General features: G+C 40.5%; 1 protein-coding gene across 2 annotated transcripts in view; it reads left to right on the top strand.

The window, feature by feature from the left end:
• Window positions 1–18,462, top strand: part of adcy8 (adenylate cyclase 8 (brain)) — a 104,762-nt gene that overhangs the window by 52,971 nt on the left and 33,329 nt on the right. Inside the window, exons 8-10 of one of the 2 annotated variants that reach the window (XM_078397320.1) lie at window positions 5,435–5,632; window positions 6,131–6,231; window positions 13,311–13,512. In XM_078397320.1, coding sequence (XP_078253446.1) covers window positions 5,435–5,632; window positions 6,131–6,231; window positions 13,311–13,512 — 501 coding nt within the window. The remainder of the gene's footprint in view (window positions 1–5,434; window positions 5,633–6,130; window positions 6,232–13,310; window positions 13,513–18,462) is intronic. The other variant, XM_078397321.1, reaches the window with a different exon arrangement.

Below are 18,462 nucleotides of genomic sequence, written 5' to 3'. Positions count from 1 at the left end.
GATAGACAATGGAGTAACTCAGCGGGTCAGGTAGCATCTCTGGAGAAAAGGAATGGGTGATGGGAGAATGGAAGGTGTTGTTTTTCCAGCAATTATTGATTCATCTACACTGTTCCATCTGCCAGACTGACTTCAAGAACCATTTTCCAGTAACAGTGGTGTTTGTAATTGAAGAAAGAGAGGGGAACATGATTTTAAAATGTTGCCGAAAATTACAGTGAGAGTGTGTTTTGCTATTAGTACAAGCATCAGTCATTTACTTGCATGTAATAAAGTCAAATATTCTCTCAGTCATCTGCAGGTCTTCAGTGATTGGCATTAACATATAAAGAGCCCTTTGTTCTTTTGTCCTGAGGTATTCTTTCCGAATGCTGTTCAAATAATTTCATTGCTGTTGGACACAGTTAGTTATTGACTCACAATCCAGTTGCTGATTAATTCAGTCAGCATTAATTTTCTAGCTGGCATTTGGTAATGTCAAAATGTGGGAGAAATGAAAGGAAACTTGCAAATGCTAAAAATCCAAAAAAGAAAATACCAGAAATGCACCAATCAAGCAGCAACAATAGGAAATTTATAAAGGGGTTTTGGATGGGGAGTCATTACGGGATACAGTAGAATCTGGGTGTTGGCTGTATTTACAAGTGGTTATGGCACAGAATAATGACAAATGTGTGTCACAAAAGTGTTTATTAATGATGTTTAAAAAGAATTTATGTGTGAACTTGTATTAAAGGTTTATAAAATCTGTGGCATTTTTCGGAAGGGGAAGGTTGAATTGAGATTTAGTGGGGAAAATAAGAAATAATTGATGAGAGAGCAGAATTTAATTTCATATTGCTCACGCGGGCTTGATTATGATGCAGTGTCAGTAGTGCATGTGACGATACAGAGTATCAGCATGCTGCTGTCTGTCCATGAATATAGACAGTGTGGATATGGCTGTCTAGTGGAAAATAATACAGCTCAATAGCAGTTCCTGCTTTTCTAACATGGTCATGTGCATGCTTCATTATAGTAAATATAATTGGTCAGTTATCAATGAAGTCTCTGCATTGTTTCTAAATCTGCATGTTTTTAAGTTTATTATTTCAGCTATATAGTGCCTGACAATGTAAAGATTATTGCAATAGTAAGAATAGTCATCTAGTGATGCATGTTTAAAACAAAATAAACAAAGGACTATAATATAAAGTGATGATAATTAACATTAATGTACCCTGTTCAACTTTTAAGTTGGCTTGTTATGTTGGCATTATACATTTTATAAGAAGTTTTAAAAGTAAAAAAACTGCATTATCTCATTTTGTTGTTTGCAAAGTGGTTTACGGCTAACACTATATTATGTGTGATTAGCTGGTCTATTTTGATCAAGCTTATTTTGCAAGAAAAATGGAGTTTAACCCCCTACGGTGGTAATTCTCTCCTTTAAAATTCTTGTGAATATTTTCAGCTATGTTATACTCCTCTGGTCATGGTTGTCCATGATAATTTGAACATTATTCTAGCTCTTTGTTATTTAACAAAACAAAACCCTGACAGTGTGGGCTGGATCATACTTTCCTTTCGTCTTACAGGCTTGGGTTTGACATAATATTATTTGAAGTACTGGAAATCTCTTTTGATTTATGAATTGCAGTTAGCCCATTTTTGGCATTTTATAACACATTTCTACCTCTTGGATTTCTCTCTCCTGTGGGATCTCTGCCCCATGGATTTACCCTTATCAAGAAATTAAAGTGATGTTGTTCTAACTCGACACAGGATCTGTTGCGTCACATAACCATAGTTCATAGGAGGAAAATAATGATCTAGAAATACAGGTAACCTAAATAAGTGGTCATACATTGCATCTATCCGAAGGATAAGAGCCACCCTCGTACACATTCACAATAATCAAATGGAGAACAACACAAGTAATTTAATGAAAGGAATGACTTCACCTCTGGAGCTTTATTTCACCTTGGTTTAATATATTGTTACATTTCTACTCCCCTATGCAGTGTTCCAGAATTAAACTTCACACACAGTATGCCCCACTACAAGAGTGGCCGTGTCACCGTTTAGTTCAGTTTAGTTTAGTTTAGTTTAGAGATTCAGCGCGGAAACAGGCCCTTCAGCCCACCGAGTCCTTGCCGATCAGCAATCCCTGCAGACTAACACAGTTCTACACACCAGGGACAATTTACACATTCACCAAGCCAATTCGCCTGCAAACCTGTATGTCTTTGGAGTGTGGGAGGAAACCGGAGATCCCGGTGAAGACACACGCAGGTCATTGGGAGAACGTACAAACTCTGTACAGATAGCACCCGTAGTCAGGATCGAACACGGGTGTCTGGCGCTGTAAGACTGCAACTCTACCACTGCGCCACCGTGCTGCCCAATGGTTGAACACCCTTGATCCTTAGCTCCTTTCCTTCAATAGTATGTTCCAGTTTTAACTTCAGAAAAGCCTTTCCTTCACTAGAATCACACTGTCGTGCCCACACTCTGTCTTTTTTTTTTATTGTCACTTCTGAGCAAGATGACTAGATGAACTTAAAAAGTCTAGACTTGAAACCATTTCGATGCCTCGGGTACATTGTAAGTTGGAATTCCAATTTTGATTCCATTTAGATGCCCTGCATCTAAATTGACCAACACAGATTTCTGCTGGTCTGGAATCAACCATCAAGCCTGGAGATGAAATGATTTTGTTCTGCTTTATCAGCTCCTGAGATGTCACGACATTTGTATATCCGACAGATCACAGTAGTATTCTCAGTGGTGTAGAATATTCAACCAGCAAAACCATTTCGGCAAACTTTATGAAAAGGGATATTGCAGCTTCAACCTTAGTTTGTGTTGCACAAATAATGATGAGCAGACTTAACTAAGTTTGTAAAGTGCATGTTTGCTAAACATTGTAAACATGCTTAAAGGTCATTTGACAAGGTTTTCCGCTGGGTAATCGGAATATTTTGAAGAGGGGTTCTGTGTTTGTGTGTTGTGCTGGGGGGGGGGGGGGGTCTGCTTTTATCCTCTTAACCATAAATTAAGCAAAACTATTTTGGAAAAAGAGAGGTGAATGTATTTACATTTGGTTTCCATCTTACTTAAGTGAGGGAATGGCTGATGATGTACATTATCCTAGCTTTAACTTGTTACTGGTAATACATGGCATTTTAACCATTTGGCTTTAATGAAAGTTTGGTTATAGCCAAAATGCTAGGTTAACATCAAATGAAACGTTCTAAGCAATTCATTAAAAAAAATTATGTTCATGTTAATTCATTAAAACAATTAATGTTAACACTAATATAATTCTAAATCCTAAAGCATAAGCTTCATCCAATGGAGGAGGATGTGCCTAATGTTTCAATTTAGTCAGAAACATAGAAACATAGAAAATAGGTGCAGGAGTAGGCCATTCGGCCCTTCACTGCCATTCAAAATGATCATGGCTGATCATCCAAAATCAGTACCCCATTCCCACTTTCTCCCCATATCCCTTGAATCCATTGTCCTGCTATATCTAACTCTCTCTTGAAAACATTCAGTGAATTGGCCTCCACTGCCTTCTGTGGCAGAAAATTCCACAGATTCACAACTCTCTGGGTGAAAAAGTTTTTTCTCATCTCAGTCCTAAATGGCCTACCTCTTATTCTTAGACTGTGACCCGTGGTTCTGCACTACCCCAACATCAGGAACATTTGTTCAGATAGTTCAAAGATACAGCATGGAAACAGGCCCTTTGGCCCACCGAGTCGATAACGACCATCGGTCACCCGTTCACACTAGTTCTATGTTATCCCATTTTGCAACCACTCCCTGCAGTAAATTACACTTGGTGCAATTTACAAAGTCCAATTAAGCTACAAACACACACTTCTTTGGGATGTGGAAGAAAACCGGAGTACCCGGAGAAAACCCACACGGTCATAGGGAGAAATGCATGAACTGTACACAGACGGCGGACGACCTGAGGTCTCGATTGAATCTGAGCCTCTGGCGCTGTGAGGCAGCAGCTCAAACAGCTGTGCCACTTTACCCCCACTCCTTTTTAATTTCTTCATTTCTTTAGTTAAATAATAGAACATCAGGAACATTGGAATAATTGACCACAAAGTATTAATTCCTCCTTTTTAATCTGACCAAATGAAGGTATTTCCGGTCTCTTTTTGGCCATTTTTGAAAATAATGATGAGAAAAGTAATAAGTAAATGATTTCAACCAGAGAACAAAATGGAAAAAATATATAGAAGACAGTGTAAAAGTGATTTGTTACTGTCTACTTTGCGCCTTAGTCAGACTTTAGTCAGTATAAAACCCACAGATACTAATTAAAAAGATAATAATTACTCTAATGATAAAATTTTATAAATGATGTTTGAGTTGCTACTTTCTTCAAGTAGAAAACTTTAAACGTTTCGTCAGAATAATTGATTCAAGAACATGGTTAATTTGCATCAACTATAATTGAAGTAAATGGGATTTTTCCCCATTTGGTTCTGTTTTTGGTGGCAGAATTCTACAGCACCCCCCATCATTCCTTTTTCCCTATTCCATTGGTACATTCATATCATATCATATCATATATATACAGCCGGAAACAGGCCTTTTCGGCCCTCCAAGTCCGTGCCGCCCAGTGATCCCCGCACATTAACACTATCCTACACCCACTAGGGACAATTTTTACATTTACCCAGCCAATTAACCTACATATTATTCTAACTTTTGTACTATTTGAGTCGTGCTGGATTATTTTCTATTTCAAATATATGATTAATTGTGCTATGACTAACCACTGCCCAAAATGATTTCTCCATGCTTCTAATAATAATTTTTTGAAAATAAAATTACAGAAACAAAAAATCAACTATTATTAGAATTGCTAGGCAGAAAAGGCAACAAACTCTTAAATAACATGTATCATTTCCCTCTGGCAACCACTTCAAAAACAGCATCAGTCTAATGCATTAAAGTAAGTGGTTCTTCTGCATTAACAACAAGCAAAGGACCACCTCTTCCCCTCTAAGGGGAACATTTGGTGCTAATTGTATCTAATATAAGCTCTGGTTCATACTTGATTGGAGAAGGAAGGAATGAAAATACCCAGAAAAATTCAGCTTATCTAGCATAAGGTTTGTCATTGAAAGCACACTGTCTTCCTAGAATATTAAAGTAACCTGCTGGTTATTTATTGATTTATTGCATGGTATTTGTGATTTGGTGGATAAATAGCAGAAGAGTTTTTAATTATTATTAATTCAAAAAAGGTTATTTCATACTCTGAAAGTAAAAAGAGTAAGAGGAAATTAATGTATTTATTTTCCTTCGTGATTCAATTGCAGATAATCTCCACCTTGTCACATGTCCTTTAACTATTCACTCTAATGCAATTGATCAGAGGTCTAGAGGGGTTTATTCTCTTTGCATGTGCTTTCCCTAGACTCTGGCTGCCCTAACAAGAAATTCAATAAACCTGCTTCCAAACCACCTTGCACAAGCTTTGCATGTCCAGTCTGGGCCTGCGGAAATTAACAAGCGAATAGAACATACCATCGACTTAAGGAGTGGGGATAAGTTAAGAAGAGAGCATATCAAGCCTTTCTCACTGATGTTTAAAGACTCCAGCCTGGAGGAAAAGGTAGTTGGGCCACAATTACGCATTTTGGCAGCCATAGCAAAAAAAAAAAGACACGTTAAATGATACGAAAAATATAACAGCTTTAACAGAAAATCATAAAATCACAATTTTTTGAAATTCAAAGAGTAAAGTATTATATTATTGTGTATCTTTCCCGTGATGAAGTTGTGTACTGGCTAATAAAATGAATAGAGGCTCAATTAAACTGTGAAATAAAATCCAATTAAAAGCAAAAGCTGTTGATGAATACAATGAATTTTTATAATTCATCCATTGGATTTGGTTAGTTATTAGATCTTTATTTTAAATCTCCCTGTAAAGTAAGCAAAGAATACCATTAGAAACTCAATAGTTTTTTTTTTGAATTGGCATTGCCCTTCCTAGTAGGCAAAATCTTGCTAATTTCCCAGAACTCCCATAGAAACAGATATATCACTGCAAGGCACTGTGGCGTCTGAGAGACATGACCACTTAATGTTTTGTGCTTCTTTCTTACAGTATTCACAGATGCGAGATGAAGTTTTCAAGTCAAATCTGGTGTGTGGTTTTATTGTTCTAATATTTATCACAGCAATACAAAGTTTACTTCCTTTATCAAGGTAAATATTAAAAATTATCCTTCCTCTCAAAAGATCAATTGTGTTACGTGTGTAATAGAAACATAGAAAATAGGTGCAGGAGTAGGCCATTCGGCCCTTCGAGCCTGCATGCATTCCAAAGACGTACAGGTTTGTAGGTTAATTGGCTTGGTAAAATTGTAGATTGTCCCCAGTGTGTGCAGGATATTGTCAATGTGCGGGGACCGCTGGTCAGTGCGGATTTGGTGGACCGAAGGGCCTGTTTCCGCGCTGTATCTCTAAACTAAACTGTAATATATTAGCATATGTGACATCTGGGGGATTTGTTTTGCACATTTATTTTCACATTTAGGTGGCAACATTTGAAATGCTTCTTTTTGTGCATTTGAGCAGTTTTAACAAAAGTCTCAAAACGGAGACAAGAATAAATAAATTAGAGTAGCGAGAAAGGAGGGAAAGAAATCAAGAGACTAAATAAATTTGTCAAAGTGACATATTTTGATTACTGTCAATGTAGCTTTACTACTAAGCTAACTGGATATAAATTAAGAACATTTGAATATATTGTTTGTGAAATGCTGTTATCTCTTGTTTACTATTATATAACATGACATCCCAGCCTGACACATTCCTCTTCCCATCTGTTATCCGCTCATTAGGAAAGTAGAATTAAGTCTACACGTGTATAGGCATGTTGACGACCAGACATTAGTCTATAAATGAATCTATACGTTTTTATACTGAACTGGATCTAGTAAGTATTCAGAACTAAGAAAGAACCCGAAATGTCACCTATCCATGTACTCCAGAGATGTTGCCTAAGTTACTCCACCACTGCTTGTCCTTTTTTGCAAACCAGCATCTGCAGTTCCTTGTTTCTAAGTGTTCAGAACCAACAGGTTAAAGCAAATTTCTGAAGCCATGTCAAATTTAGTCAAGAACGCCGGTGGCCGACTTGTGAAATAATCAGATGAGTATTACAGAACTTCATTTTCTCAATTATAGTTCAGCTCAGTATTTGAATTTAAAAGTACAAGATTGAAATATTCACACTTTAAGATTAAGGTCACAGTGACATGTTAGTTAGGGTTGAATCCATGTGGCGATAAACAGAAACTGACTGTTTTGATAAAGGCAAATACACCAGATCATTTTTGTTTAAAGTTTTTTTCCAAAATGCAGGCATCGTTGACAAGGCCAGTATTTCTTACCCATTTCCATTTTCTCTTGAACGGTGGTGGTGAGCCATTGCCTTCAACTGCTGCAGTAGAGGTGAAGGCACACCTGCTGTGCTTTTGCAAAAGGACTTTTATGAAGGGGAAATCCTGATTGACTAATCTTCTGGAATTTTTTGAGGATGTAACAAGTAAAATGGATGAAGGAGAGCCAGTGGATGTAGTGTATCTAGATTTTCAGAAAGCCTTTGATAAGGTCCCACACGGGAGGTTGGTGAGCAAAATTAGAGCACATGGTATTGGGAGTAGGGTATTGACATGGATAGAGAATTGGTTGGCAGACAGAAAGCAAAGAGTAGGAATAATCGGGTCCTTTTCAGAATGTCAGGCAGTGGTGAGTGGAGTGCCGCAAGGCTCGGTGCTGGGGCCGCAACTATTTACAATATATATTAATGGATTGGATGATGGAATTAGAAGTAACACTAGCAAGTTTGCGGATGCCACAAAGCTGGGTGGCAGTGTGAACTGTGAAGAGGATGTTAGGAGGTTGCAGGGTGACTTGGACAGGTTAAGTGAGTGGGCAGATGCATGGCAGAAGCAGAATAATGTAGATAAATGTGAGGTTATCCACTTTGGTGGTAAAAATAAGGAGGCAGATTATTATCTCAATGGTGTCAGATTAGGTAAAGAGGAAATGCAACGAGACCTGGGTGTCCTTGTACACCAGTCACTGAAAGTAAGCGTGCAGGTACAGCAGGCAGTGAAGCGTTGGTTCACGAGGTTAATCCCTGGGATGGAGGGACTGTCACATGAGGAAAGATTTGAAATACTGGGCTTGTTTTCACTGGAGTTTAGAAGGATGAGAGGGGATCTTATAGAGACGTATAAAATTATAAAAGGACTGGACAAGCTAGATGCAGGAAAAATGTTCCCAATGTTGGGGGAGTCCAGAACCAAGGGACTCTGTCTAAGAGTAAAAGGGGAGGCCATTTAAAACTGAGGTAAGAAGAAACTTTTTCACCCAGAGAGTTGTGAATTTGTGGAATTCTCTGCCACAGAAGGCAGTTGAGGTCAATTCACTGGACAAATTTAAAAGAGAGTTAGATAGAGCTCTAGGGACTAGCGGAATCAAGGGATATGGGGAGAAGGGAGGCACAGGTTACTGATTGTAGATGATCAGCCATGATCACAATGAATGGCGGTGCTGGCTCGAAGGGCCAAATGGCCTCCTCCTGCACCCATTTTCTATGTTTCTATGTTCTAGGATTCAGATGCAACGATAATTAAGGTCTGGTGTGTAGAAAGGAACCTGCATCTGTCGGCGGCCCCAAACTCTCGCTGTTCTTGTCTTTCTTGGTTTGGTAGAGATTACGGGTTTGGGAGGTGCTGACAGAATAGACAAGGCCTTGCACGGCTGACACACTCTGGAGGCCACGGCCTTTACTTGGCCGATCAGTAGTCGCGGCTTCAGGGGTAGCCCGTCAAGCCGGTCCCCCGCGCCCGAACGGAAGAGCTGGTAGGTTGCGGCTTACAGGAGGAAGTCGCCAAGCCTTGGCTCATGCTCGTTGGACCTGGCGGACTGCTGGCCTGGAAGGGGGAAGCCACTGTACTGAACCCCGCTCATCCCTTGAAGAACAGAGACCGGAAAGGTGGACCCAGCGTCGATAGATGCGAGAGACCAGCAGCAAGCCCAGTAAGAGAGGAAAGGAGAGGGAACTGGGGTCTGGGCTGAAGGGGGCACCCCGAGGGATCAGAGATGTACGGGCGAGGAGAGGGAAGGAGATGGCTGGATGCCCGCAACAGCTTGGGATGGCTGGACCAGGCACTGATCCTAAAAACTAGAGCGTGGACTTTAAAAATGGAGCCACAACATGGTGCCTCTTGCATGCGGGCTCAGTAGTCTAATTCTGTACACTTGCTAATTGAGGGTCGGGGGTATGGCAATACTCCACTGGACTGTAAGATAAAGCATTTCACCATGTTAGCACGTCACCTGTGTGACAATAAAAGCATTATTGAACCATTGACGGCACTGTAGCCGGTGTGCACCATGGTGAAAGGAATGAATGATGAGGATGATTGATAGACTACTCGTTAATCTAGCTGCTTTTTTCCTTGGATGGTGTTGAGCTTCCTGAAAGTTGTTGCAACGGCTCTATCTCTGGTTTGTGAAGAATATCCCATTATGCTTGCGGCCTGACGATTGTTGAAAGGCTTTGGGTATGAGGATTTGAGTCACTCACCCAACTTTCTGACTTTCTCATATAGCCGTTGCATTTATGTTGCTGGTCCAGTTGAGTTTCAGTTCAATGGTGACCATAGGATATTGAAGGTGGTGGATTTTACTATGGTGATCCGTTGAATATCAAAGGTAGATGGTTTGAATCTTGCTTGTTGGTGATGGTCATTACAAGCTCTTTTGGAGCTTATAGGTACATTGCCACTTATCACCCCATGCCCAAATGTTGTCTCGGTCTTGCTTTAAGTGAGCATGGACTGCTTTTTTTGCCAAGGAGTTGAGAACAAAATTGAAGATGATGCGAACATCCACACTTCTGGCCTAATGATGTAAGGAAGACATTGTTGAAACAGCTGAAGATAACTGTGCCTAGGAAACTGCCCTCGAGAACTCCTGCAGCGATATCCTGCTGGGATAACTGACTTGCAACAACCACATCCATCTTTCTTTCTGCAACAAATGTCACCATCCAGTGATGTGTTTACACTTGATACCCACTGACCTCAGTTTTACCAAGGCTGCTCAATGCCACATTCAGACAAATGCTGCCTTGATGTCAACAGCACCTCATATTTCGCCTGGGCAGCTTGCAGCCCAGTGGTATGAACAACGACTTCTCCAACTTTAGATAGTTCCTCTGTCCCTCTCTTCCCCTCCTCCTTCCCAGATCTCCCTCTATCTTCCTGTCTCCACCTATATCCTTCCTCTGTCCTGCCCCCCTGACATCAGTCTGAAGAAGGGTCTCGACCCGAAACGTCACCCATTCCTTCTCTCCTGAGATGCTGCCTGACCTGCTGAGTTACTCCAGCATTTTGTGAATAAATACCTTCGATTTGTACCAGCATCTGCAGTTATTTTCTTATACTACTTGATGTCAAGGCCAGTCATTCTCACCACAACAAGTGCTTTAGGTGAAACTCACGCAGGCATCAGTGGGCAGGCTATTGGTGAGAAAGTGCACTTGACAGAACCATCAATTACACTTTCCATCACTTTGCTGACGATTGAGAGTAGACTGATTGAGCCAGGGTTGGCTTTGTCCCACTGGGCGTATATCTACATCAGAGCTACTTATTCAGCAACTTGAGGCGTTTCAATCGAGCTATGATCTGGCTGCAACTCGATTTGTGGCAGCACGGTGGCGCAGAGGTAGAGTTGCTGCTTTGTAGCGTCAGAGACCTGGGTTCGATCCTGTCGATGGGTGCTGTCTGTACAGAGTTTGCCCACTCTCCTTGTGACCGCATGGGTTTTCTCTGGGTGCTCTGGTTTCCTCCCACACTCTGAAGACATACAGATTCATACGTTATTTGGCTTTGATTTTTTTGTAATTAAATTTCCCCTATTATGTAGGATAGTGTGCGGGGATCGCTGGTCGGCGAGGATTCAGTGGGTCTGTTTTCACGCTGTACGTCTATAGTCTAAAGTTTAAAGATTCCAATTCTCATCAAAGCCTTAACTTCACAAGAGATATGAGAGGAACGACATAAAAGCAGCATTCAACATAGTAAACAAAAACAGGGCCTTGACAATTCTGAGGTCAAAAGGAGAATGATTCAGTGATTCTAGCTGCTCACGCCAGTTTGCAAAATGGTCTCAGTAACATTCAGCTGCGTTGTCTGGTGGCACTCACCTCCTTGCACCCATGAAACAGAACAAAACAGAAAGCATCCGCTAATGCCATCAAAATGTTTCAAGCACTGTTAGCCAGAACCTAAATGGATGAGCCACGAGAACATCATGATTGATTTTTTTTTTTTAGATTTAGAGATACAGCGCCGAAACAGGCCCTTCGGCCCACCGGGTCCGTGCCGCCCAGCGATCCCCGCACACTAACACTATCCTACACCCACTAGGGACAATTTTTACATTTGACCAGCCAATTGACCTACATACCTGTACGTCTTTGGAGTGTGGGAGGAAACCGAAGATCTCGGAGAAAACCCACGCAGGTCACGGGGAGAACGTACAAACTCCGTAGAGACGGCGCCCATAGTCAGGATTGAACCTGAGTCTCCGGCGCTACATTCGCTGTAAGGCAGCAACTCTACCGCTGCGCCACCGTGACGAAATATGAACCCATTTCCTTAAAGTCTCACTACATCAGAGAGCCTCCAGTTACAATTGTGATGAAAATATTAACCTTTTTTCAAACAAGATACCCAAAACCATGCGAGGAGATGAAGTTTGCTTCCTTATCATTAACTGGTATTGCCCATCCCCAACCTCATCACCAGACATTACCACACTGTGGCAGCATCATCTATGGCCAATGGATTGCACCACTGTAAAATGGGAGGCATCACAGCTTGGTTTGGGAACAGCTCCATCCAATACCACAAGAAATTGCAGAGAGTTGTGGACGTAGCCCAGACTATCACACAAACTGATCTCGCTTCCATTGACTCCATCTACACTTCACGCTGCCTCTGCAAAGCCACCAACATAATCAAGGACCAGTCTCACCCTGGTTACTCCTTCTTCTCCCCATACCTCCAGATTCAGGAACAGTTTCTTACCAGGCAACTGAACTGTCCTCTTACCAGCTAGCGAGCAGTCCTGATCTCCCATCTACCTCAACGGAGACTTTTGAGCTGTCTCTGATCAGACTTTATTAAACTTTATACCTTATATCCTCTATCTGTACACTACGGACGGCTTGATGGTAATGACTAGCTACCACGCAACAACAAGCTTTTCACAGTATCTCAATACACACAACAATTAAAAAACTAAACTAAGCTAAACCAAGCTGAAATACCAAGCTTACTTGGAACTAATTCCCTCGAGTGCAATGAGGGAACAAAGACACATTGTCATCCAAGTTATAGCCAATGCAGATGCTTTTACTGAGAGAAATTCATGGTTGAAAGCTGGTCTCAATCCAGATTAGGCTGTTGAGGCCACTGTTCCAATCTGAGGCCATTGCCATTGATAAGGGTCAAGTTAGGGACAAACACACTGCTTGCCCTGAAGCAAAATACAGCAGGTGCTGAAAATTTGCAGCCAAATACAAGTGCTAGACATGCTCAGCAGGTCAGGTAACATCTGTGGAGAGAAACACAGAACTAGTATTTAATGTCAGTGATTTTTCATCAGAACTGACGATTTTTGTTTTTATTTCAGGCGAGTGTTTGTGGCAGTAGGCCATTGAATTTTTATTCCTAATACGAGGAACTTGAATTGTAAGCAGCCAGTTCATGAGAAAGCCCAGGGCTGCCATTAAAATGTAGAAATGCATTAGCTTCATTTCAAAGTATGGGAACTTTGTTGCCTGGTGTACTTATGAAAATTCAGCTCATGCATCGGGATTCTAATCTCTGAGATTTTCTATTTACTTCCATATTGAGTTGTACCTTTAGCTACATCACATAGGGGCAAACAATTAAAGATTAGCTCTGGAAGGGTCTAGCGGTGGCAAGAGTATTTATAACGCTTGGAAGTGTAATCAAATATCTTTGAAAGCATTGGCCTTTGTCGCCGTTGCACATTGTGTATCAATGGATTCTAATTCTCAAAAATACATAAAGTGTATAACCATCTTTCCATATTATCAGGCCAGGCCAACAATTGCTGGGACATTAACTCCTGGGTTAGTTATTCTTGTGAACAAATTAAAAGATTTTGTAAAGTGTTAGCTTGACTGTAAGTGTTTAAACAAAATAATTGTGCTATGTTTTCTCTTTTAGGGTGCTGCCAATGGTAATCCAGTTTACCATTCTGATCATGTTACATGCTGCGCTGGTATTAATTACCACCGCAGAGGATTACAAATGTCTGCCTTTAGTTCTTCGAAAATCTTGCTGCTGGATCAACGAAACCCATTTTGCCAGGAATGTCGTTATATTTGCCTCCATTACGATAAACTTTCTTGCTGCTATAATAAATATAGTACGTATTACATTATTTTCTGCTATTTTAGCAAGATGGCTTTATGAATTATCAGTACCGCTTTAAACAGAACACATCGTGTAGCTTTAAATATAGTATTCATTTGAGATTATGATCTAATCAGTTTTTGCCTTCCAGCAAATAGTAAACAATAGCAATATTGTTAAAAAGTATAGCAATAGCAACAGCAACGTTTGCTTGTCGTATATGGCTTTGCATTAGCAAAAGAAAATATTGGAAATAGTCAGAAGGTCAGGTATCCTCTGTGTAGAAAGAAAATGGATTACTGTTTCAGTCAAAGTATTTTTTAACCTGGAACATTGAGTCATTTCTTCGTGGATATTCATGGTCTTTCCAGCCAGCGCTGTCAAAGAGACTGAATCTGCCACAGCATGCTGATGGAGTCAAGGAGCAGAGCAAGGCTGTGCTGGAACTGTGCAGCATCTCCCTCAGACAACCGCATCTCAGAACACGTCATGTTATATGTGGCACAGGATCTGATATCCTTTTGATTTCAAAAGATTAGAAAAAAAGGAAGATAAGGTACTTCCTTTTTTTGGCGACACAATTGACAACAGATGCTGGTTTACACAAAAGACACAATGCAATGGAATAAGTCATCGGGTCAAGCAGCATCTCAGGAGAAATCTGAAGAAGGGTCCCGACTGGAAACATCACCTATCCATGTTCTCCAGAGATGCTACCTGACCCGATGAGTTACTCCAACAATTTGTGCCTTACTTCCTTTTTAAATTTAATTTAGTTTACTTTAACAATTTAACATATTGATGTATTACGTTCTTTTCCTAAACATTTTACAATCTTATTCAACATTTTAATGATCTTTAACTTTTTGAATAAATTACATCAATTGTAATTATAAGAGATTTAAAATATCCCCAAATTCCATGGATTACTTGGCTTTTACAATGCCATATCTCCATCCCGGGATGAGTACCTTGACTAATATTTTCAGTGATGTTTGCGGGTTTGCATTTCCTCCCTGCACTGTTTCAGTTCCTCAGGCCATGTTGCCGGGTGTAGGCATGGAGAAGGTCAGTGCAGAATGCAATGGAATAGACCCTCCTCCCCTGGGCAAGCCATGTGAAGGCACAGGGTGGGGAATAGTGAGGAGGTGCTGTGGCATAGGGCACATCCACTCGTTGGGAATGTGGACAGCACGATCTGGTCTAATAACCCCAGATTTTATTTCTGCAGTTGTTCCCTGACCATGCCAAATTTTTCCCCAAATTGCCTGCAGATTCTCTGCATACATACTATTTTGCATTGGTGTTTGGCATTGATACAGAAGAAAACAAAGGCAGCTCAGTCCAAGAATAGTAACAACCAAATAGTGAGGATAATATTTACAGTCATTTCCCTATCAGATGTACTTTTAATAAGCAGCAAACTAAAGCAGATATACAAAGGCATGAACATCACTGCGGCTCAGATTAAAAGAGTTTAATCCACTTGGATTTTTAGAGCATATTTAGTTATAAAGGACTTAAGTCCAAGTGCTTCATAATTATATATTTTGTTATTCCAACCCACATTTCCTATAGTTGCAATTTTGGATGAAATTTACCTTATTTAAATGAGAGTTGAATTAAAGTCATGGCATCATACAGCATGGAAAATGGTGCTTCAACCCAATTTGCCAACACCGACCAACATGTCCCATCTACACTAGTCCCACCTGCCTGCGTTTGACCCATATCTCTCCAAAACTGTCCTATCTATGTTCCTGTCTAATTGTTTCTTAAACGTTGCAATAGTACCTGCCTCAACTACCACCTCTGGCAGCTCATTCCACACCTTTGTATGAAAAAGTTACCCCTTAGATTCCTATTAAATCTTTCCTCCTCCACCTTAAACCCATGTCCTCTGGTTCTCGATTCCCCTACTATGGGCAATTCCCTAATTAAGTTAATTCTTAAACGTTAATCTTTCATACTTGTGCAAACACACTTGTGTTTGTGTTATTGGGCAGCACACTGCCCTCATAGTTTTTCTGAATCTTACTGAGGAGATGATGGAAATTTTGTATTTACTTTCTGCCTCATATGAAATGAATTAACTCCACTGTAATATGACATGGATAAACATTTACTTCCCTTCTGTAGTGTTTCCATTGTCATGCATAATATAGGGCATGAAAGGCAAAACTGTATAATTACTTCAATTGTTTGTATGTCAGCTGCAAGTCTTTTAATTCATACTTCCAGAGAAGTATTGACAGCTGATCCCTAATGTTATATCTGAGTAATAGAAGTCTAACTGTCAATTGACCTCAGTGCGCGTTCCAGTCTCTTCAATGCAAATACCACTCTTTCCAATCAAAATGACATTCCGAATTCAATTGGTTTTTACAATTTTTTTTATCCGTAGCTGCATGTGTGAGTTAGCTTCTCACGTCATTGTAGGCAACTTGCTCCTGAAGTATGAATTTATGGGGTTCTCTGGTATTCACCAGCCCCATGTCCACTGAAGGCCAGAAAATGCAGGAACAAATTGTCACATACAAATACAGCAAAGAGCAAGTAAAGATGAGCTGCTCCATGCAGCTCATACCCCCAACGCCAGATATTCTGCAGGGAAAGGCAAAATATAAAGAACAAAAGCCTCGGGAAAATTGGGAAAGGAATTAATGGCAAATCATTGTTTCATCCCCAAATGTGATTAAGCAAGTCAGCAGGAAAATGTAGGAAGGAACTGCAGATGTTGGTTTACACCAATGATAGACACAGAATGCTGGAGTAATGCAGCAGGACAGACAGCATCTCTAGATAGAAGGAATGGGCGACGTTTCGGGTCGAGACCCTTCTTCAGACTGAAGAGTCTGATGAGGGTCTCAACCCGAAATGTCACACATTCCTTCTATCCAGAGATAACACCTGTCCCACTGAGTTACTCTAGCATTTTGTGTCCACCAGCAGAAAACTGTTATCACTAGTGAACTCTCACTCCAATTATTTCCGACTCAAAATACTTCATTCGAACTCAGCCAGCACACTTTTGAAAGCGATAGCTTGTGGGGGAGGGGCAGAGTGACGGAGTGGGGGAAGAATGTGATTTGTGAGGAGGATTCTAAGAAACAATTTAGGAAAGTTGTATGTGAGTTGTCAAACACAAGCAGTTGCAATTTAAATTGAATAAATGTCAAGTTAACCACTTTGGTTCTGAAGACAGAAATCCTTATTATCAGAGTGATCATAGATTGGGAAAAGGAAATATGCAACAAGACCTGGATACAGAGGCATAGAGTCATACAGCATGGAAACAGGCCCTTTGACCCAACTTGCCCACGCCGACCAACATGCCCCATCTAAGGTAGTCCCACCTGCCTGCCCTTGGCCCATATCCTTCTAAACATATCCTATTCATGAACCTATCTAAATACTTGCCTCTACTACCTCCTCTAGCAGGTCGTTCCATGCACATACCACCCTTTGTATAAAAAAAGCTACTCCTCAGGTTCCTATTAAATCTTTTTCCCTGCTATTTCTTTTTTTTTCTTTCCCACTTTCCTGATGTTTCTTTTCCTTCAAACAACCTGCTCCAATCAACTTGAGTGAGTTCCTGTCTTAGACCTTCAAAGTTGGTCTTATATCTTCAAAGTCCTTATATGCCTGACCTTAAGAACAAGCGTTCACTTGCAGCAATAATTTGGGAAGACAAATGTTATGATGCCCCTCAATGTTAGAGGATTTGAGTACAGGAGCAAGGATATCTTTCTGTAGCTGTACTCTGACTCAATAAAGCCCATCTCGAGTTTTACTTGCAGTATTGATCTACTTATCTGAGGAAAGATCTTCATGCCAAGGAAAAGGTGCAATTAATGATTGATTCCCAGAATAGCAGGATTAATATATGGGGAGAGTTTGGTTGGTTAGACCTATGTTTGCCAGAATAAGAAGAATGAGAGGCATTCTCAGAGAAACCTATAAGACCTGTAAAATTCTGACAGGACCAGACAGATTCAAAACTGGGAATTTGCTCCTGATGGTTAGTGTGTCCAGAAGCAGCATCCCAACCTCAGGTTAGGATTGAACTTTTTGAACAAAAACGTGGAGACATTTCTTCACCCAGCAGTTAGTGAACCTGTGGAATTCTCTCCCACAGAAGGCAGCATTCAAGAACGTGATAGATTTATTTTTTAATGCAAACGAGATCAAGGGATATTGGGAGTTGATGGGGGCTGGGTACAGAATGGTATGATCTACCATGACCAATTAAATGGTGGAACAGGCCTGAAGAGCTGGGTGGGTAGCCCCTGCTATTTACCAAGTTTCTGTGTTTCTCTCAATCACCCACTTGTTCAGTGGAAGTCCGAGCAATCTATTCTTGGTGTCAAAAATAATGAGTTCCATGTAATTAACCTTACATTTGAGATCAAATTGTGCTCAACACAGCTCACAGCTCAGATAAAGCTATTCTGAGGAACTTCCCAGCCTCGCTATCGTTCTTATGTTTTGCCAACCCAGCCTCCCAATGTTTATTTAGGAATTATTATGCAATATACTCTGATAGATTGGGAAATAGATGGCACATTTATTCCCAACTATCTAATAATCTATAAATTAAAAAAAATAGAGGTTGAAGCCAATTGCTTTAGATGTTTGGCTGACATGAAAAATCATTGTATAGACAGCTAATATTTAATTCATACAACACTTAAAGAGAAAAAAATTACAAAGCCACAGGGTAAGAGTTGGGTTGTAAGCCTGACAGGATTGCGCTTGTAAAGAGCTATCGGGGATCAGTGTGATGAATGATCTCCTCGCAAGCTGTAACAATTCTATGATTCTGTGAATGATGCATTAAATTGCATACGTGCAGCTTATTTTTCAGACACATTTAGATATTACTTTCAAAAGCGGGCGGCACAGCAGCGCGGCAAGCAGACCTGCTGATTCACAGTTCCAATGGTTCAGGTTCAATCCTGAC

This window comes from Rhinoraja longicauda, chromosome 4 (genome assembly GCF_053455715.1).
Source record: "Rhinoraja longicauda isolate Sanriku21f chromosome 4, sRhiLon1.1, whole genome shotgun sequence".
Classification (NCBI taxonomy): Eukaryota; Metazoa; Chordata; class Chondrichthyes; order Rajiformes; family Arhynchobatidae; genus Rhinoraja; species Rhinoraja longicauda.
This window is presented reverse-complemented; position numbering and strand designations above follow the sequence as displayed.